Consider the following 22,661-nt stretch of genomic DNA (forward strand, 5'->3'; position numbering starts at 1 on the left):
TCCTACCCAATGTCCCAGACTAATGGCTTTTTTTTACAATCCAGAAGGATAAACTATTAAAATAATGATAGTATATCATAAAACCTTCAAGCTTTTAAGACAAGATGAAGACAATTCAAAATCCCTTGAAAGCATTATTGATCTAGACTAGAGGTTGGCTTACTCCCATAACATAAGAAACCTAAAGATGTATAACTCATTTTATGACTCCCTTGGACATCACTAACAGCCATATTTACCTTGATATTCATTTTATTTTCACAGAGATTATTATTATTATTGTTTTATATAGCGTTGTCATATTCCGTAGCGCTGTACAATGGGTAGACAGGACATCACAAGCAGTATATAACATAACAATTTGACTTACAGAAACAACAGGTGAGAAGGACCCCGCTCAAACGAGCTTCCAATCTAGAGGATAGTGAGATTAGTGATTTCCAGCCATTGCAGATGTATCCCTTCTCACTGTGTCAACTTGTAATCTTTTTTTATGCTATGTTAAAGGAAGATTGGTTATGCTTTTGGCAATTATGTAAATGACACGATATACTTAGCTTGAAAATCCAGTCCAACCAGGTTTTTGTGACAGTATAATTTTACAATATAATTGAAATCAAATTCCATTAAGCCGAACCTCTAAGCTGACGAAAACCCTGGGTGCTTAAATTTTTATGAGCTATTAACAATAAAAGAATATATAAAAAAGAGAAATATATATTTTATTAAGGTTTAAAGTAAGAAGTATATAGTGTCTATGTTTTAGACCAGGGGTGTCCAAGCTGCGGCCCTCCAGCTGCTGCAGGACAACATTTCCCATAATGTTCTTTCAGCTAAGGGGCTGGCTGAGGAGGATGGGAGATGTAGTCCTGCAGCAGCTGGAGGGCCGCAGTTTGGACACCCCTGTTTTAGACCCATGTGATATCATCACCCATACCCCACCACCAGACATTTACATTGTTAACTGTTTAGACACTGAAAGGCGCTGCTCTAATAAGTGGGGTTTCTACTGATAAAGCCTGAAAACTAAATTCTAATTAAGTTACCAATTACAGTTATTTGAAACAGGTAAACAATGGGAATATTGCTGATTACTAAGATCCTGCTACATTATTCCTAATTGTTTCAACTAACATAATTCTTATTGGGGGCTTCTTTGAGAAGCTTTGGTCTACATAAACGTATGCAGCAAATTTCCCTTGCCATGATTCATGCCTGATGACGTTCGGTTGATTAAAGCTGTACTACCTATAGGTTTAACAATTAACTATTTTGGATATGGTGTACAATAACCATTGATAACTATGCCTAGGTCCTTAGGCAAAATGTATATAGTACATAGTCATGGGGCAGGACCAGCAAAACAGCCTAATAATAAACCAGCCAATAACACATTTAGTGGGCAGAATATTCACACGCTATCCAGTCATGGCAACATTTACAGAAAAGGTTTGCATAGAAAACCATAAAACAATCCAACAGAGGTTCCACTCATCATGTAGGTTTTTAAATCTAGAAATCTTGGGATTGGCAATGTGTGGAATACACTTGGACATATGAAAACCCCTCAGAGAGTTGCCCAAACAAACACCCGCAACAAATAAACACAAATGCCTCCTATCCGCTGTCCATTGGGATACAGGAAATAAAGTTGCAAATGTTGCCTCCTTTTGGTGAAGAAAGGATTTGAGGTAAAGTTTATTTTATTTATCATTTTTAAATGCTGTAACAGGAGGTGTGGTATTTGCACTTACATTTCACTTGCATGTCCTCGCATGCAACTTATCAAACTTAGTGAAGTTGGTTTGGAAGTGTTAGCATACAATGGTATACGCCATCTACCGAGTCAGGTCAGTTAAGATAACCCTTGACTGGGTGGACCACTCTATTTCTCATATCCAAATGAAACAAATGAGAATCTACTCTGATTATCAAAATTTGTATGCCTATATAATTTTATACACAATATGATGATTAGAAATTTTAGAAAGTATCATTTTCATTGATCATGATCAAAGTCAGCCTGGATCTACAGTAGCACCAACAGACCACATTTTCTGACATTCCTTTATATAGACAATTGTTATAGTTAACAACTGCTCAGTCCTATTGATCTAGCAGTACTTAATGGGGGACATCTGTTGGCAACATAATAAAATAGTGGTTTACAGAGCTTGGCACAAGCCCAAAACAGATAATTAAGGAATTTTATTGCTTGCATAGACCTTAAAGTAAGGCATATTATTACAAGCAATAACAACTATTGATTTCAAATGACTTATGTCTCTTATTTATTTATATTTGCCACTGAGAGACAATGCATTATTGGTCAGTATGTCACCTATAAAACACAGTAATAAAAAAGGTAAATTGATGTATTCACGCACTTGAACACATACGGCAAGATTATTGATAATCCTCTGTTCCGGCTATAACAACACAAGAATAAATGACCCACAATGGTGAGTAAACATGCCTTCCAAATGTTATGCTATTGTGTCCCAGAAGCAACAATGCTTTTATATGATAAAATAAATTGTACCTGTAATAGACTTGTGCATTCGGATTTGTACAAAATGCAAATTTATAGAATTTTACGAAGCCACAAAAACGAGGCAAGACCTCCTGGAGCGGAGAAAAACGTAGCAAAAAAAAAACTCAGAAAGGAGATCACCGAATTTGCCAAATTCTGACATTTTCCCCATAAAATACTATATATAAAAGTATAAGATTTGATATGAATTGCCACTTTATTGTGTTAAAAAATGGTGCATCGAAAAATAGCAGATGTGACGTTAGCTCATAGAGGGACCTCTGATCCTCTCCCAAGCACCAAGAGCCCAAGTTACGGCTCTGAGATAAAGGTAGGAATAGTGATTATTAAAATATAATTTACGGTAGATCAACATGTTTATTACGTATTAAAAGAACCCACCAAATCTTTACCTTTGCAAAATAGCACATTGACTATGACACCTTGCCGACACTGATGGATCTAGTGCTAAGCCATTTCTTCTTCAATGTCTTGTTGTAATAGCTATGTCATTATTGATAGATAGGCTATCCAAGACCTTTCACCTGATTGTAAACTAACAACCATATATTTTCTAATTTAATTCTATTAGTAAATAATCATCCTAGTTCTGAGAGTGACAGTTTTCTTAGATGAAAGATTTCAGCTGTGGAAGAAAATAGGAGATGAATTTTATTCTCTTTTTATCTGCCAAAATAATTCACCGCTACGATTGCTGGGGTGACCTGCAAAGTATAAACCTAAATGTCTTGTCAGCATCATGTAAAAACCCTTCAGAGAAGGAGAGATGAAAAAACTTCAAATAGTAGATAAGCAGCAATATCAAAGAACATGCATTGAGAGAGAAAAGAAAATCATGACTTTCTTTACTTGTGTTTGGAATGAGACTGGTATACCACTGACTTCATTGACAGGAGTCTAGTATAACCTTACAAAACACACCAGTAAATTAGGCAAATGGACATGGCAATTGACAGATTAAAAAAAAAGAAAAGCTAGTTTGATTTTCATGATAGTTTTTTTATGCACCGCTCCAGCATCTTAACAAAAGGGTTTATTTTTAATGAAACCCTAAATCACACCAATAATGTGATAATCCCAAAACAGGTTGAAGCAATAATTTTTAGATTTCCGGACTAAGATAAAATACATTCTATGTAGTTCAGTTATCAGTATCATATTATAGACAATGTCACAGTCTTTATATGTCTATATAGCTTGGTTTTTTTTAAAGGATACCAGCAAGTAAATATAGCATTTTTTGAAGTATGGCCACAAGAAATAAGATTGGGTTCTCAGGGACACCTGACAAGTATGATGGTGTGATGTACTTCATTACTTCTCCATAATTGAACCATGCGGGCATGTTAAACTCAAAGCCTGGAATCATTACGCTGTTCATCTCGTAAAATATTGCATGCCATAAAGTTGGAAGCTGGAGACTGGTCTCTGTGTAGATATCCAGGGGCCAGACATAACTATAAATACAGGTGAGGCAGACATTGTGAACCAAGATAAAGCTAACATAGGCATAGATATTTTTTGCGAAAAACAAGTATTTTTTATATTCCTTTTCAAAAAAATAATATGTATATGAAACTGAAAGAAAGGGGGCATTGTGGGACCCACCATCATCAGAATGCCATATCATCACAGTGCTGCAGGGGCAAGTGACCATGGCTCCCATGTCAATTGTTTGTGCGCCTCATGGCTCTCAGAGCAAAACTCCTAGCAAGTAGATTCATTTATTGATTTGATTGTCTCCTAAATATTGTTGTTTCTTTTGGTCCGATTTTGCCCTTCCGGACTCTCTTGAGGCCCTACCCAAGGGTAAAGGTGAGTCCAGACATGGACCTCTTTGTTCTCCTCTACCTAGAAGGAACCAAACCAATGAAGTTGGTGTTGTTGGTTCTCTCACGCATTGGAAATTTACCTTGCATTTTTGTTCTTGTGACAGGATCAGATTCATATGTTGATGGAGACTTTTCCACTGTAATGGCACAAGAGAGCTAACACTTGAGATCTTCTGTAGGACAGGCTATTAAGTGGCTGTTTGTCCTTGGTGAGTTCTTCGGAACAAGATTTGAGATCTGCAGGGCCCCTTGACATATTTCATCATTCAGGCCACAATTAATGGTCTCCTTAACTCCAACACCTACTATAGAAACTATTTATAAGCTATTTCTCCAATATGACTAACAACAATAATGTTAACATTTCTATAATGTTAAATGCCAGTTTGAGAGTCTTGGTAGTCTTATAATTTCTTGTTTCTTTTATGAAGGCCAAAGTAAAAAAGAAATAGGCTTAATAAGCTTCCGAATGTAAACTACATTTTCGCATAAAATCTTGCAAATTGTTTTATTCCACTGTAACATAGTAATTTATGTTGAAAAAAGGTTCAACCCTTCTACCTACTCTTCCACTTTTAATCCAAAAGAAGGTAAAAAAACACCAATTAGAGTCAATTAGAGAAAAACATCCTTTTTGACTACAAAGGAAAATCAGATTTCTTCTTGGATTAAAAAGCTCTAAAATATTAATGTTTATTCTATTACTTATAGCCCTGTATGTTCTGTTTGATTTTTTTAAATATCGAGATCCTTCATTGTCTATGAAATCTTCACTCTTCCAGTCACAGAGGATGACCTCTTGTTCTTTGTACATTTCTGTTAATGAACATATCACTGGCCCTGCACATATGTATAGAATTTTATAATATTTTATAATATCCCCTCTATTTTCTAGTATATACAGATGCAACTATTTTTGTCTATCTTCAGAACTATTATCTTACAATCCCCTTATTAATGTTGTAGCCCTCATTTGCAGCTTTAATATACAGTAGATATAAAAAGTCTACACCCCCTGTTAAAATGCCAGGTTCTTGTGATTTTAAAGAATGAGACAAAGATAAATCATGTCAGAAGTTTTTCCACCTTTAATGTGACCTATAACTTTAACAATTCAATTGCAAAACAAGCTGAAATATTTGAGGGGGGAAAAACTCACAATAACCTGGTTGTATAAGTGTGCACACCCTCTTATAACTGGGGCTGTGTTCAGAATTAACCAATCACATTCAAACTCATGTTAAATAGAAGTCATTCCACACCTGCCATCATTTAAAGTGACTCTGATTAATCACACAATAAACTTCAGCTGTTCTAGTAGGATTTACCTGAACTGCTGGAATTTCTGGGAAGTACTGGCTGTGTGCTACATGTGACAACAATCTCCCGTATTCTTCTTGTGAATGGGCTATGGGGTAGGGTGGCAAGACGGAAGCCTTTACTTACAAAGAAAAACATCCAAGCCCGGCTGAAGTTTGCAAAAACAAACATCAAGTCCCCCACAAGCATGTGGGAAAATGTGTTATGGTCTGATGAACTTTGGCCATAATTCCAAATGGTATGTTTGGCGCAAAAACAACACTGCACATCACCCAAAGAACGCCATACCCACAGTGAAGCATGGTGGTGGCAGCATCATGCTTTGGGGGGAATTATGAACAGTTCCAAATACCAGGCAATTTTGGCACAAAACCTTCAGGATGAAGATGAAGGTTCATCTTTCAGCACGACAACGACCCAAAGCACACATCCAAATCCACAAAAGCGTGGCTTCACCAAAAGAAGACCTTACCCCCAGCCCAGACCTGAATCCAATTGAACATCTGTGGGGTGATCTGAAGAGTGCTGTGCACAGGAGATGTCCTCTCCTTTTGGAGCGCCTTTGCAAAGAAGAGTGGGCAAATATTGCCACGTCAAGATGTGCCATGCTAAGTGACTCCTACCCAAAAAGACTGATTGCTGTAATAAAATCAAAAGGTGCTTCAGTAAAGTATAAGTTTAAGGGTGTGCACACTTATGTAACCAGGTTATTGTGAGTTTTAAAAAAAAAATGTTTCCCCCTCAAAGATTTCAGCTTGTTTTGCAATAGAATTGTTCATGTTAAAGATGGAAAAAGGTCTGACATTATTTATCTTGGCCTCAATCTTTACAATTACAAGAACCTGGCAACAGGGGTGTGTAGACTTTTTATATCCACAGTATATCCTCCTCCTGTGAAGCAATACCCTGTTTTATACATGCTTTACATTTGCTCAGCCCCCCTTCTGCTTAAATCACCCTGCAGGGAAGCAACATCAAGAGTAGACTGTATTGTCCTACCTAATGTTGTGTCATCAGCAAACACTGAGACATGGTTCTCAATGCAATATGGGAGATCATTAATAAACTAATTAAAAACAAGATGACCCAGGGCAGACCTCTGAGGTATTCCATTTAAAAACTTGGTCCAGTTTGAGAATTTTCCATTTACAACCACTGTTTGCATTGAGTCAGCATGGCTTTGTGAAAAACAAGACATGTTTTTCACAAAGCCATGCTGACTTCAACTATCTATATTGCGATTCAATATGTATTTTTGAATGTGTCCATTAAGCAACTCTTTGTAAATGATGGTGCTGATTCATTTGCTTTTATGTTTGAATGTCATGCTCTTGTTTTTTTATTTTATTTTATTTCCTGTCTTACTTTACTGGTAAGCCACATTGGTTTGCATTTGTTTCCCAAAGGTATACATTTTGTAATGTTTGCTTAAAGTGCATGTATTCATTATATGCCCATAGCCTGTCAAAGCTGGCCCTTCTAAAATTCTAAACATGGACATTGCCTGCAAGGTAACATACACAGTCAAACATGTAATGGGTTAATGCAAAAACGACTTTTATCATCACACCCATTAAGTCCCTATTAAGGTTCTGCTGTATCACCATGACAACATGTATAATTTACATTTAATGTAGTCTGCAAATCTTTTTTTTTTTCCATCTCGCAAGATGACCTGCAACTAAAAAACATATTATTTGTCCTCCTTGATCCTCCTGTTTTTAAGTGGAGCACAAATATTGTGGTTGACTTCAGATAGATTAGCTATGTGAATCATTATGTGGTATTTGCAATACATGGACACGTTGTACAACACAAGCTATCCTGGGATAAAATGGCACCCAAATAATCTTTCTAAAACAAACACTGGTTAAAATAAGAATAAAACAGAGTGAAAAGGAAACTTTATTTAGCAACTATTTCAATAAATCTAAAGAAATGTGTCTAAAATGAAGAACATTTAGTTGATAGTCTGCCAGTGTACATATTAAACTTGCTTACTCTGTGCATTCTACTATTCCATTCTGTACCCAGTATAAAATACGTTGCTATGGAAACTAAAATATAAACAGCTTATACAAAACAAGAAGAAGCTATCAAAAAAAAAGCACTTCTACCATAATATAATTTCAGGGATGTACCAAAATCTTGAAATAAAATGAGTTATTCGAAGACCGAAAGCAATGAATATAATTACCTGTTAAAAAAGGGGAATTGAATACATAAAACATATTAACTGTCCCTCTTTCTCCCAAACAGGTAAATCATTCAATCATTACACTACCTTTTTGTCTCTACAATGTTATGATTGAACTATTATGAAATTCCACAGAAAAGTTGGCTTCTCTTCTCTCAGTTGCACACTACCAGGAATCATTACCACTAATTGATGAGAAGCTGAAACCTTTCGGCTCCCTTGAAGGATTACATAATAAATCTTATGATGACAATATTTAAGGGGCTTTCATTTGGCAACCTCTGATGAGAAAAAGCCATTTATCTCTTCTTTCTTTTAAGATTCCGTCTAGACTACACCTTTACACCCTACTTGATTGGCCTTATAACACTTTCATCAGACATGCATACAAGTATGTGCTTATTTTCATTTGTCTCCTATTTCAGGTGCCAACATAAGAGTGACTTGAGAAATGGTTTTGGATAATTATCTCCATAGATTATGTTTTTTTTTCTTTTTTATATCATTAGCATTGAAAAAAATATATATACTAAAAATGAGACTCTGCATAGTTAAAGCCGGTGGTGTCATTAGGGGGGCTACTGGGTCTGAAGCCCCGAATCTCAACTCTAATCCCTGAATGTGGAGACCCTGGGGCTAAAGCAGGGGTCTCCAAACTATGGCCTGCAACAAGTTTTCATCCAACTGCAGCAACGTGGGCTTCCTCTGGTAGGCCACTAGTGAGGCATAGAAAAAGACAGCATATACCAGACAGATTTACAGAGAAAGAGAGAAATGTGTCTTTTTCTCTGTGAATCTGTCTGCCATACTGGGGCTTCTTATGGTATTTCTGCCTTTCCCCGGTTCCTCCAATCTGGGAAGCGGAAGCTCTGCCATTTTGTGGAAGTGAGCCTGGATTCAAGACTGAACACATGGGGACAAGTGGAAGACAGAAGATGGAAGAAAGAAGACAGACCAAGAAGAAGAAGATACAAGAAAAGAAGCTGAGCCACATAAAAGGAGAAAGGGGTACGAGAACAGTCTATACTTAAGGAAGGGGAATATTAAAAATATCTTAACCCCAATTATAGTCTGCACCATTAAGTAAAAAATTTCAATAAGAGGAAAAAAGTTCAGCCTGGACAAGACGGTAGTTTAACTATATAATAACATTATCATCAGGGCAGGACTATGAAGGGCTGGCCCTGGCGCTTTAAGGCCAGCAGCCGCTGGATAACGTAATTACGGCCAACGGCTGGATATCTGTGCCCAAATGCTATGTTTTTATGCTCATGTAGCGTAAGGCTTGCATATCCAACTGCTGGTGGCAAACACTGATTATGTGGCATTGGGAAGGTGGCAACTCATATGTGTTGTTTGTAAGATTTGAAAAGTGTATCAAAAATATTTATTTTAATGTTTACCTAACAATCAGATCAGAATCAGAACCTGAAGAACCCAGAACCTCATTGCATTTGTAAGTATCAGGCCTCAAATAACAAATTGAGAATCTCCCACGTGCCTTGAATTTAATGTTTCAGTAATACTCACAATTTCTATTGACTCAACTGACCTCATTTATCCAATTAGACCAAACAAAATGTGTGCTTAATTTGAGGTACTTTCACCCCTCAGAAGAATACCGGTATATTTGGGCAATATACCCCTCTGTCGATTTAATTACTCCATTCTCCTCAAACTTCCCCTGAAATGAGTGCTAAGGTGAGTTGCCTTCATTGATTTTGCGAGTCTTTTGTCCAACTCATGTGACCTTGCTGCTGCAAACTCACATGAGTTGCCAACTCGCAAACATTCGCAGGTAATGAACTTTTAGAAAAACTACATAGCACAGGTTTTTTTTTTAAGTATATTTGTCATTGTCCTTCTTGCTACAGCCTTATTTGTGTATCCACTGAATTATTCTCCGCCAGGGCCCAGTTAAGGCTAAATGTTATGCTGGCAGCAATCATTAGTCTTCTAAGCTTTGTTCTCTTACTCATATGAACACTGTAAATGTACAGAATGAACAACATTGACTCAGCAGGAGATGCAGTGATATCATTAGCTAAAGCAAACGTCTCTGTATTTTAGGACCAAAATCAGCAGGGAAAGAATATATATATTTTTTTAAAAAATTCCCAGTTGAGGTGCTTTCTTACATATATGATTTGCATTGTTATAGTTGAGAAGAAATGCAGAGCGTGTGCATTTTCAATTATCCAGAATTACTTAAATAACTTTGATATATTTATAGAATAACAGTTAGGTCCACTACAGGAAATCAATTGAGCTTTCTTTTTTAATATGCAAAATGGTTCACAGTTGCTTAGGTGGCCCGCATTATTTTCATTAGAAAACAGTTAGAGCCGCTGGAAAACACACAGTTCCCCCGGTCATAACTGTTAGAATATTAGAAAGAAAAGGGAATTTGTTCCAACATATGGATAAAATGAAGAAAATAAATGGAACTAAACTAGACAGGGCATATGTTTTTCAATCTTATTTCTAGCAACAGTTTTAGACTTAGAAATTGCGTGGGTGAATTAAAATATTGTACAAGCCAAATAAAGTGAAATTTAAAAGTTTATTCACTGATGAAAAAAAAACCCAGCCATACGGTCTTTTATAAATACAGGATAAGATGTGCTCACTAATCTGTGAAGCTTCTCGGTTATGGATTCTTTTAACTATTTTCCTTCAAATGTATTTTTTATGGTGTGCTTTCTTTGGTCAGACAATGTAGTTTGCCTAGGAATCTACATTATTATTATTATTATGGAAAAATATTATTTTGGTCAGATCTGAGAAGCAAGGGCATCCCACAAGAGACATCCTCCCCACCTTTCCCCTCTCCCACCCCAATACTGTCTTGCCTCATCCCCATCGCTTACCTTTGCTGACTCAGAAAAGGGTTTTCCTGGGGAGATCGAGGCAAATGTTAGCTGCCCATTAATAGGAATAAAATATATGACCACAATTATAATAGCTAACCGACCAGCGTGTGCCTGTGCAACATGAAAACCGCAGTTACAATATCTGGGGCGGTAAAGATTAGCCACAACTACCCCAGTCTAGACCAGGGCCCTCTTTTTACCAGTTTGTTATTGTGTGTGAAATAAATAGATAATACATAATTTTATTGACTCTATAACAGCTATGAAATCTGCTGGCACTATATGAATAAATGTAATATAATAGTGTTCAGCCAGTAATGGCTGACTGTATATGATGGGAGCTGCCTCCTCTCCTGTAGCCCCTCTTTCTCTACCTTTTCTTCTTCTGTCTTGCCTTTTTTTTCTCCTTAGGGAAGAAGCGGCCTTCTGTTATACAGGGAGCGGGTGTAAGCGGACCTCCAGCTGCCCGCTGAGCCCCACTCCCTTGATTTTGGGCTGGTTACATCTGTCTAACCGGCCTTGCTCCCAGTGGTGTCTCCAGCTTTCATATTTAGGGGGGCATATGGGGGGACAGGGACCAAAGTAGGGGGGGGGGCAATTATAAAACGCTACATATACACTATATATATATATATATATATATATATATATATATATATATATTTAACTACATAATATGTACTTATCTCTTTGAAGAAAAGACCTTGATTTAGTTAGTTTTCATTCTTTAATATTATCCCCTGCTGCCAGGGGCGGGCTGGGCCGGGGGGCAATTGGCCCCCAGGCCGCCCGAAATATAATCTAAACGGCCGCTGGGTGCTGATGCCGCCGGCGCTACTAATACTTTTTAAATGTAATATGGCAAGCCAGATCGGCTATTAAATGAAAAAAAAAAGTATTAAAGCAGCGCCGGCCGGCGGCATCAGCACCCAGCGGCCGTATGCGATGGCCGCCAAGTGATGGGAGCAGCGTGAGGCGTGAAAGCTCCGCCCCCTCGAACTCACCTTTCACCCCTCACGCTGCTCCCATCACTATGCGGCCATCAGATTGTTGGAAATCGAATCTAAACGGCCGCTGGGTACTGATGCTGCCGGCCGGCGCTACTTTAATACTTTATTTATTTATTTTTAATATGGCAAGAGACAAAAAAGACAGAATGACACTCTCAGAATAGACCATGTAAAGTTGGCATTTAAGAAATTAAGTCAATTTGGAGGTTATAAGGCACTTTACTCACAAGCACCAAGGACATAGCCAACTATATGACAATTTAACCTTCACTTTGTTGATTTATGGGGTTGCTAACTGTGTCATGGAGAGGCACCATTAGGGAATGGATAATTTGGTAACATTCCAGAAGGCAGAAAGCCGAAGCCTTTCAGGTATTTCACATGGAAATTTCCCTTGACTTATCTGGATACTTACACAGCACAATATTTCCATAAACATTTCGTAGAAATGTATCTATTAGGTATATTTTAATTGCATTGAAAATATGAAGCTCTGCATATTCTTCATGTGATGTGTTTTTTGAATTGGACAGTGTGGACATGTGATCAGTGTTTTAACTCTTGTGGCGTGGAGTAATAAATAGATATGCTGAAGGTAATAAATGGTGTGCGCGTTGCTTACAACATACTACAATTAACTTCCACTGTCAAGGTTTGCTATATTCTAAGCTTGCATATGAATTATTATATTCTGCTTGGAAATCTTTAATGGTATTTTCAAAATATGTCTATAGGTTACAGTAACAAAAATTATAATTACAGAATTTAATATTTTTAGTACTTGATATAGAACATTGCGTGTGAGTTTTCCGCCAACAGCAGCAACGCCATTTTATACCAAAGAGAGTATGTTGTTAAAACTACTTAAAGAGAAACTGTTAGTTGTATTTTTTTTCTATTACAATTTTTTAAAGAAAAAAACATGTGTCGTGACCCCCATCTGCCAATGGACCAGGGGCAATGGCACCAGAGCACTAGTGTGTGTGAGACTAATCACTCGTATAGTCAAACCTCTGGCGTTGCCTGGCTCATGAAGTATAGAGGATAAAAGGTTGGACTCAACCTGCTCCTCCATTTTACAATTTTGGTCCTTGTGCTCGTTTGTAGCAGGTCCACACATGTGTGTATATGAGCAGAGCCTAAGGTCAACGTTGTATAATCCCTTCATCAGGCATGTTATACAACAATGTGAAAGACCTCTCTTTAAGTATCAGTCAAATAACATGGTTACAAGTGGGAAGCAGATAACATCAAAATGTCTAAGACAAGGTTCTTGTTATTTGACTGATACTGATACCGAGGCAGCAGGGCAGTTTGCAGTACTTAGTGCATTGGAGTGGTCTTGGCCTGGAGGAAGGTTCCTGGGTGCCAGCTTCACGTCTTTCCGCGTTACGTCTGATACGTACGTTTTGTGCTAAATGGACATCTCACCCTGGTGGTCATCCGGAGGTCGCCCTTTTGAGGAAGAGTACTGTTACTCACCTGCCGCCATGCAGGAGAGGGAGACCACCCTCCTCCTCTCAGCCGCAACAGCAGCCACCACGGAGGAGAGGGAGACCCCCCTCCTTCTCTCAGCTGCAACAGCATCCACCAGCATCCACCAGGGAGACCCTCCTCCATGGCATGACTACCGCCGCAGCAGCCGCCACGGAGGAGACGGAGACCCTTCTCCTCCTCCTCTCATGCACCACTGGGTTCTGCTGAAGAGCCTTTTTTTGTGAAGAGGTACTATAATAACTGAATGTATCTTATTGGGTTCCATTGATTTTTCTGTTTTTATTTGGAGAGTTTAAGTTGAACGTTTCCATTGTAAACATGCAAAGTATATTATATTATTTCCTAAATCTAGCTAAATCTAGGGAAAATGTGTTCTGACCCAAAGTACTCAAAGGGCTAAAAGCAAACACTTTGGTTCATTGCATACCCCTAGAAAAATCATTGTAAAAACACCAGAAAATACATTAATTTTATTCAGTGGATGGCTGACAAGAGATTAGGTGAAGGAGCAACAATATTTATTTTTCTACAGGTCTTTTAAGAACAGAAGACTATGGAAGATCAGCGTGAATTTGGTTTAAAAAGCATGACTGTCAGTACACTCACCTAGTCTTTCTGTAGTGAAAGCAGAATGACAGAGCTGTCAATCAGGCTCTGCTCTCAGAATTCAAAGAACTGTGCAGGGAACTGTGGGGCAAGATTCTAAGAAGCAGAGAACGGTGATAGACAGCTCTAATCCAGAATGTGCTTAGGTCGCTGCAAATACTGGGGATAATATTGGTATTTCCATGTATACACAACTATGAAGAAGTTTTTAGTCTTTTATGTGGATGGTAATCCAGCATTCAGGGGGAACCGCTGCCGTATTTATCCTTAATTTGGCTAATTAATTTTCTACTCTTCTTTGCTTGAACAAAATGCTGGACACCCAATGCAAAATATATCAAGGGGCTGCCTCTCCATGTTTTGGATCTAAAAAGCCATGTGTCGTAACATACTATTATGCATGTGTGAAATCAGTCCTGTTTATTCATTATAACTTATCCTAGAGTATCCTTAGAATATTTAGTTATGTTATACAGCAAATAATTGCAAGGTGCAAGTTGTGCATACAAATTGGCCAATTATAAGATAACAAATGCCTTTTGAGTTGAAATATATAACTCCAAAAGCCTTTTATCAGCAGCAGTCTCAAATCTCACAGTTGTGCATCATAAAGCCTTGGAGACCCCTGAGACCTGAGGGCAATATGGTGGCACTTTCAGTGACGTCCTCTTCCCCGATTGGAGGATCGGGGAGGACCTCACTGTAGCGCCGCCATTTTGGCAGAAGTTCCCACCAAAATTATGTCTGCAGAGATTCAGATGAAGAAAGAAGACTGAAGATAGAATAGAGAAGAAAATAAGAAGATAGAAAAAGAAGAAGATGGGGATGCAGAGGTGGCTGCTAGAGTGGGTAATGAAACATTTTTAACGAGCATGAGAGACAGAGCAAAGGAGAATGCGTGTATGAGAGAGTGTGAGTTAATGTGGACCCATGAATTGCAGGTGGAAATTCTGAGTTGTCAGATACTAGACTGTGCAATCAATATAAAACAACGTTTACTAAGTGGCTCAATGTGGTGTACAGAGTATTAGAGCAACTTCAGTGTATACACTTTCATAGGACATTTCAGACCTTGAAATAACTTTGTTTAGAAAAAAGTTGATAAAATACGATATACCAGTAACAATTTATCCTATGCAATGCCAACACACAGATTGTAAAGTAAAAAGCCTCTCTTCTACTCCTCAGAGTAAATATGTCAAACATTTTTCAAAAAAGGGAGAGAACTATAAGAAACATTAGTATCCTATTTAATGCCACCAACAGTGAATAATATACCTTGAGGGTGCACAAATTGAATAGTCTTGAGATCAACTTGAGATACTGATAATTAAATAATTATTCATTTCCATTCACACCCAATAATTAAATAATAATTAAAGTGCTACATTACATGAAACCATAAACAGATATTTATGACCAAGATTAATCCCACTAACTCATGAAAAGCAAACACATATTACTAGTCCCCAGGACACATATTTTAGAAGTACTCCTGCTCTAGATCTTAATATTAGACACATTAATGTAATTATGTGTTTAGAATATAACTATTACCTCACACATACTTTTCGATATAAAGGCAAAACACAACCATTCACATAATACAGAGGTAGACAGATATTAACACAAACATCAGAAAGTATCAGTATTCCATACTGTCATGAGCTTCTGCTGTGGCAACAGCCTGCCTAATAGAAACTTCTGTTTCATCTTATGATCATGATATGCACTCATTAAATGTGTATGCACATTTAAGACGTTAGTGACATTTTTGGGGGGTTTATGATATTGCACGCTTTAAATAAAAATCTAGATTTGAGCACCACACTTTCTTTAACTATAAAGATTATAGATATAAAGATAATTAAATCATTTGAGTTTGCAACTCCAAAGAATATGATAATGTGTCTGGATATGGTGGACACCAGATGTAGAGTAGGGGTGTGTATTATCTGTATTAACCTAGGGAATACTGATGCAAACTGCTGTATAGGTTATTGCCCAACAAATTTCACATAGTTGGTTTCATATGCATTTAAGATAAATAAAATGTATTTTTGTGTAAATATGTATTTATAGCCAATATAGATCTAAAGGTCACAAATTTTATTCTATAAGTAATAAAAGACATTTGCTCCTTGGCAGGATATTTAATTTCACCAGCACCATTCTATAAAAATGTGAAGTTACCATGGAAAAAAAAAATGAAGAAGAAGAAGTTACCTTTCTCTTGATTAGCGCCTGTTAGAGTTATTGTGGTTAATATAGTGGGAGTCCACGAGTCATCATAATTGCATAATGACATAATGAGCTTTCCAAACAAATTTACTCACCTTTGAGAAAATATATCCCTGTAAGGACTGCCATGCTGTAGGGCTATTCCATAACCTCTGTCGGCAACAGTATTCGCAATTGTGTAAAATGAACAGTCCTGGTCATTAATTGCCACGTATTCCAGGACAGCGGCATCCCATACAAATCCATAGTTCCCATGTTTTACCTAAAGAGATTAAGAAATGTAATAAATAAAGTTATTGTACTAGTGGCATAAATAGTATGCATAAATAGTCTCTACCAAAAAAATTCACTGAAAAAAGGAAGCTGTAGTTAGTTTTAGTAAATGGATCCACCCATGCTGTCTAAATTCCCCTTTAACTATTTTCAACTATAATAGAAATTGCAAAAATGCATGCTTGCTTTTTCTTTTTTTACTTTATTACATGTATTAAAGCCAGATTTCAGAACTTGCATGTATCATACTACCCACCCAGAGATAAGGTGATTTTTTTTTTAAATATAGAATGTATTTACAAAATAACAATTATACTGAAATGTAGTGACCACAATGAAGCAGAAGTTATTTAAAAAAGGTAAAAAAATATTAAAGTGATTCTATCACCATAGCAACCAATGTAACGGTCCAATTACTTGAATGCTGTGGTGATGAGACACATTTAGACACACTAGATGGTTTCTTTATGAATCACTCAAATTATGTCTAATTAGGCATTTTCCGAAATGCAGTCTACAATCTCTATAATAAGACAGACTTGAGTAACTAGGTGAGTAATGTAGTATGCCATGCAATAGCGACTCTAAGAACAATATATAGGGGGGGGGACATAATATACCACTAAATCATACCACTTATAAAAATAAGATGCCACAACACCAGGTACTGCGGCAAATCCTATGTGTATAATGTGGCTGCTGTGGCAAGTCCTATTTGTGTAATCTGTGTGCTGGGCTGTTGATCTATACCTTCAATGATGTGTTCCATGTGGTGTTTATTTGATCTTTACCTTAACTACATTAGGGGACATGACCCTGCCCCCAAAGGAAGGGGGAGGGGCACAAGAGGTGGAGCAAAAACAAGGTTTTGCCTAAAGTGGCAAAAATCCTTGCCCCAGCCCAGGCAATGAGCACAAACAGAAGTCAGGGTCAGACTTTAAGTAACTTTGGAATATATATTTATTTTTCTGACCCATATTTAGTCATAGACAATTGTCAATTGTTTTAGAGCTACAGCTGAAAAAGCACTTAAGGTGAAAATTCTTAATATCCTCAATCAGGATCAGAGGCATATCTACTGATAATAGCGCCTATGGCAAGCACTGAAATTGCGCCCCTGTCTAAATATCTAAAACCCATTTACTAGCCCCTGCTGCCCATATATATATATATATATATATATATATAAATATTAGTCCCTGCTGCCGATAGCAGGTATAGATCAACACACAAACCCAGATCAATTGAAATTCACTTGTGATCTCAGCACTGAAGGTATATTTCAAATAAACAGAATCAGACATATAAATCCTCTATTTGCAGGTATACAATAATATATGAAACGTAGCATCGCAGGTATAGATCAAATACATACAGGGAAACAGCATTGCAGGTCTTAATCAACTGAATAAGACATATTAACCCTGTATTTGCAGGTACACATAAATAATGTATGGAAACATAGCATAGCACATATGGATCTACAGATTAACACAAAAAACCCAGCTTTGCAGGTAAAGATCAATTGGAATTCACATAAAAACACGGCATTAAAGGTATATTTAAAACCCCCCAAATTACAGGCATAGATCACAGGTTGCACACCCCAAAGCCAGCCCTGGCGTCCACACTGCCCACATAGAACCTGACCAACACCCAGATTACACACATAAGATTTTCAATCTTTGTCTCCAAATAGCCCAGCACAAGTCAACTTTGTCCCCAAACAGTCCGGCCTGTGCCATCTTTGTCCAATATACACCCTGCCTGTGCCATCTTGGTCCCCAAGACTCAAACCTCCTGCTAGTGCCATCTTTGCCCTTCCACAATTATACATCTATGATACACAAACACTTTTACAGTCACTCACTAATTCACACTTTAATTCAGACAACTCATCCAAACATTAACTCATGCTCTCCCTCATTCAGACAACTCATCCAAACATTAACTCATGCTCTCCCTCATTCAGACAACTCATCCACACATTAACTCATGCTCTCCCTCATTCAGACAATTCATCCACACATTAACTCATGCTTTCCCTCATTCACACAATTCATCCACAAATTAATTCACACTATTTACTTATATCTACCCCTCTCCTTCCCTTATCACTTTCTAACCCCTCTCCTTCCCTTATCAATTTCTAACCCCTCTCCCTCCCTTATCACTTTCTAACCCCTCTCCCTCCCTTATCACTGTCTAACCCTTCTCCCTCCCTTATCACTGTCTAACCCCTCTCCCTCCCTTATCACTGTCTAACCCCTCTCCCCCTTTGTAGTTCTCTCACCTTGAGGTCCAGTGACGGGAGCAGGAGTCTTCCTGCACTGTCCGCTGCTTCACTGCTGAGCGCCGTAATATGATGTCGTATTTCGGCGCTCAGCATGAAATGCCGGCGCCGGCACCGGCACCGGCATGGAGGTACCGTTGCTAGGCGTCCCTCTCTCTCCTCAGCATCAAAAAAAAAAGACACAGTTTGAAAGCCGCTCGCTGGTGCCCGCCGCTTCACGCCGAAATATGTCGTCATATTACGGCACTCAGCATGAAATGCCGGCACCGGCACGGAGGTAGAGGCCTCGTGGAGGCGAGTGAGGGGCGCAGAGCGGTTGCTAGGCGCCCCTCTCTCTCCTCCGCATCAAAAAAAAAGAAAAAAGACCGCGTTTGAAAGCCGCTCACTGGTGCCCCCTTCAAATGGCGCCTATGGCAGGAGCCATAGGTGCCATACCCTAGATACGCCTCTGCTCAGGATTGCTTGGTACCCTCAAGTAAAACTATTTATACCCCATTTGTTTACAAAGATATAATGTAAGGATTATCAGCCTGTTCATTGTGTCAGCAATACCGCAGGCTTTATTATCTAGTTTATTTACAAATTGCAGAAACATGTACAATTAAGCATCATTTCTTTGTTTACCCTACCATGGGATCATATTCTGCATGTAACATCAAAGGTTCATCTATGGCAATTAGAAATGATCCGGATCTAAATAATTTCTCCTCTGATTTAATCCCTATGAAAATGCTTATTGTTCACTAATCTTCCATTTAATCAAAGCAAGTGTGGCGCATGTGTGTATAACTAATGCCACATTTGTTGATTAAACTTAAAATAGAGAGAGAAATTATAAAAATGACATAGAGGTTTGACAACAGACATGCCTAAATGATTCTAAATAATTTCAAAAGCTTCTTTCATTAATTTAAATGCAATAATTAATTAATTTTATTAGCCAGATATATCATTAAAATATTTTACATTTATCACAATGTCACCAATAGCTTCCTATATTTTAAGCAGATGGGTTAAATTGAGATTCTGACCAGATACAGCACATACCCGGAATTTGATTCACCGCCTTACAAGGGTTAAGGCACCAACTATAGCCAGGGCTGGACTGGCAATGATGAGGAGGACCTGGCATTTTAAGGCCAGCTGGCACCTGATGACATCAGTGCGGCCGACAGCTGGATATGTGTGTTGCGCTGTCGGTCAGCCGCCTACCGGGTCTGTCTATAGCTCCACCTATAACCACACTCCCTAATCAAGGTTTGGGCACCAGACATATTTGGTATATATAACATGTCTATATTTCTGGGAACAAACATATGTAAAAGCAAAGTGATCATTTCTGTAAGGTGAAAATGTACATGTTATAGTTCTGCTGAACAGAAATTGTACAAAGGAAGTATGGAAGAATTTGATTACACCGTAAAAGTGTGTTTAATTTTATATGAGGGAATCCGTTAAGCTATTTCAGGAAAGTCCTTTCCTAGGTGAAAAAAGTAATTACAGCTTCTGCTCTCACCGTTTGGAATATTAAGTAGACATTCTGATTGCATTTTAAAACGGATTGTACATATTTTAAAAATAGACTTATAGCTATTTAGCTATATATACATATTGGTTACATGCAAGAAGAACCATACTTCATATTCATACAGAAAAGAGAGAATGTCCTCCCATGATTTACTTTTTTAATTTATTATTATTATTATTTATTTTTGTTAACTTTTCTGAGGCTCATGATTGGTCTCTGACTAATCAGCAGTGCTCACAGGGAAAAAATGGAGCATTGTGTAAGGATGCCAGTTCCCAAGGACGAGAAACCGTCATTCACAGAGATTCACCCTGCTGCTTTATGCAGCACTCATATTTTTGTATTATTTTTTCATTACTTTATTTATTTTTTACTTTTTTTAAGGCTGCTGATCTCTGACGGATAAGCAAAATTCAAAATGGATGAATCCCAGTTCTCCAGGACTGTCTTGGATGTGAGGAAGTCCTCTGCACCGGAAACGCACCTTCATAACGTTTTATGTGGTCAATATAGTGGGCACCTTTTTCATAAAAGTGTCAGGTCCGGCCTTGAACCAGGTTTACTCTGGACTGTGTGTGGTCTCCTTGTCTGCCTGCCACCAGTGTGCACATGTCGGAGCTTTCTTTCATCACTAATATATACCCAAACTGCTGTTTTTTGTCTACTGCATTTGTTATACTCAACTGCTGGTCATCTCATCATCATAAACACCTGCAACCTCTTAACTCAGTATATAAGCCTGCCTGAACCAAGTCTCTTTGCTCAGTTGTTTATGATGCTCATATAATGCAGTCCTGGTCCTATTGTATCCTGATTCCTTTCTCATGTACCTAAATTTGGAAAATCAGCTTTTCTTCATCTTCAGCTTACTCTGCATCCTGGACTCCATTCCCAAAAGTAAGCCTCACAGACAGCATAGAACATCATGAAGGTTTTAAGAGGTTAAACTGTACAGTTCTTCATCGCACATTTCAAACAAATCATACAAAGAAAAATCTAGACTGAAGATGTATTTATGCTATGGACTGTAGGTAAAGTAACACTCTTGGGTTGTAGTAATATTATCTTAAAAGTTTGATGATTTCAATTTAACTCACCACCAATTTTAACAACCTTTAGATCGATAGGATAAAGCCGGCTGCTTTTTGTGTAATAGAACTACAGACAGGAAAATTACTGGGCCTGTTCTCCAAAGATTATTTTCTACTTCACATTAAATGTGAAGACATACATTTTAGTAATAGCCTTCCATGACCTGCTTTGTTAAATTTGAACACTACGATACTCATATACCAGAATCATCATGGTTCATCATTACGTTAATGTATAGAACTCTTAAGACACTTAAAAAAATCTGATAAAGGTCAGTGTCACCTATTTGACACTTATGGTTTCTTTTATTAACCAGTTTGCATAGAAGAACTATACTGTCCTTAAAAATGTGGGCACAATACAATAGGGTGGCATAGTACGTGCTTCTGCTCCCTGTTACTGCTTGGAAGATTAAGCTATTTAATGATTTCCTACTGCAAGTGCTGATATACCTTCACTGTTTAATTTACTAAGCATACACTGCCAGAAGGAACAGAGACCCATGAAGCTCTCTCATATCTGCTGACTGTTCAAACACATTGATCCGAGTTTCTCGTGGCATCATCAAGCTACATCTGCTTACAGTAGACATTCCTGGGATCTATAATGATCCCAACATTACTGATTGTCAAAAAAACCTTAAAATGTTAAAGAAATAATTAAAAATAATCAGCCACTAGCCCTTAAAGAAATACTTTTTGCTGCCTCCACAAACCAAAGTATCAAGCAGCAGCATCTAAGCCAGGAACAGCAGGAACCCAGCGGATTCACGTGAATGCACATCACGTGACTCTGCTCCATTCCTTCTTCCTCTGGGGGCGGGACTAGAGAAGTTGTTCGGGAGGAAGCAGCAGGGACCCTGCAGTAGTCTGTGAGTGAGAGATCTGCAGTTCAGGTAAGGGGGGTGGGTGTATGAGCACATATGTGTGATAAAAGGAATGAATGAGTATATGAGTGTGTGTGTGTTTGTGTGTGGGGGTGGCATAGGGAGCCTGTAAATGAAGAGAAGTGTGGTTGTCTTCAACTTTTTTGTAAATAGGCCAATAAGGAAACATAATGAAGACCAATCAAGTTCTACCATAATAACAGTAGGTCAATCCAAAGTGGCTTGGGGAACATATATAATAAAAAGGGCGAAGAATAACCAAAATTTTCCCTATATTCTGTGTCTGCAGGGCCGGCCGAAGACTTAACGCCGCCTGGGGCAAAGTTTAAAACGCCCCCCCCCCTGCATTTTAAACTTCGCCGACGCCATAATCTACGATTCCCCCCCCCCCCGGTACTTACCTTTAAACAGTCCTGCGGCGAGTCTCCCTGCTCTGCCACGGTGCCGGCTTGTAATGCT

General features: G+C 38.1%; 1 protein-coding gene across 1 annotated transcript in view; it reads right to left on the reverse strand.

Moving 5' to 3' along the window:
• Positions 1 to 22,661, reverse strand: part of GRID2 (glutamate ionotropic receptor delta type subunit 2) — a 418,284-nt gene that overhangs the window by 22,539 nt on the left and 373,084 nt on the right. Inside the window, exon 14 of the mRNA XM_053461590.1 lies at positions 16,226 to 16,392. Coding sequence (XP_053317565.1) covers positions 16,226 to 16,392 — 167 coding nt within the window. The remainder of the gene's footprint in view (positions 1 to 16,225; positions 16,393 to 22,661) is intronic.

Source organism: Spea bombifrons, chromosome 1, assembly GCF_027358695.1.
Source record: "Spea bombifrons isolate aSpeBom1 chromosome 1, aSpeBom1.2.pri, whole genome shotgun sequence".
NCBI classification, from domain to species: Eukaryota; Metazoa; Chordata; class Amphibia; order Anura; family Pelobatidae; genus Spea; species Spea bombifrons.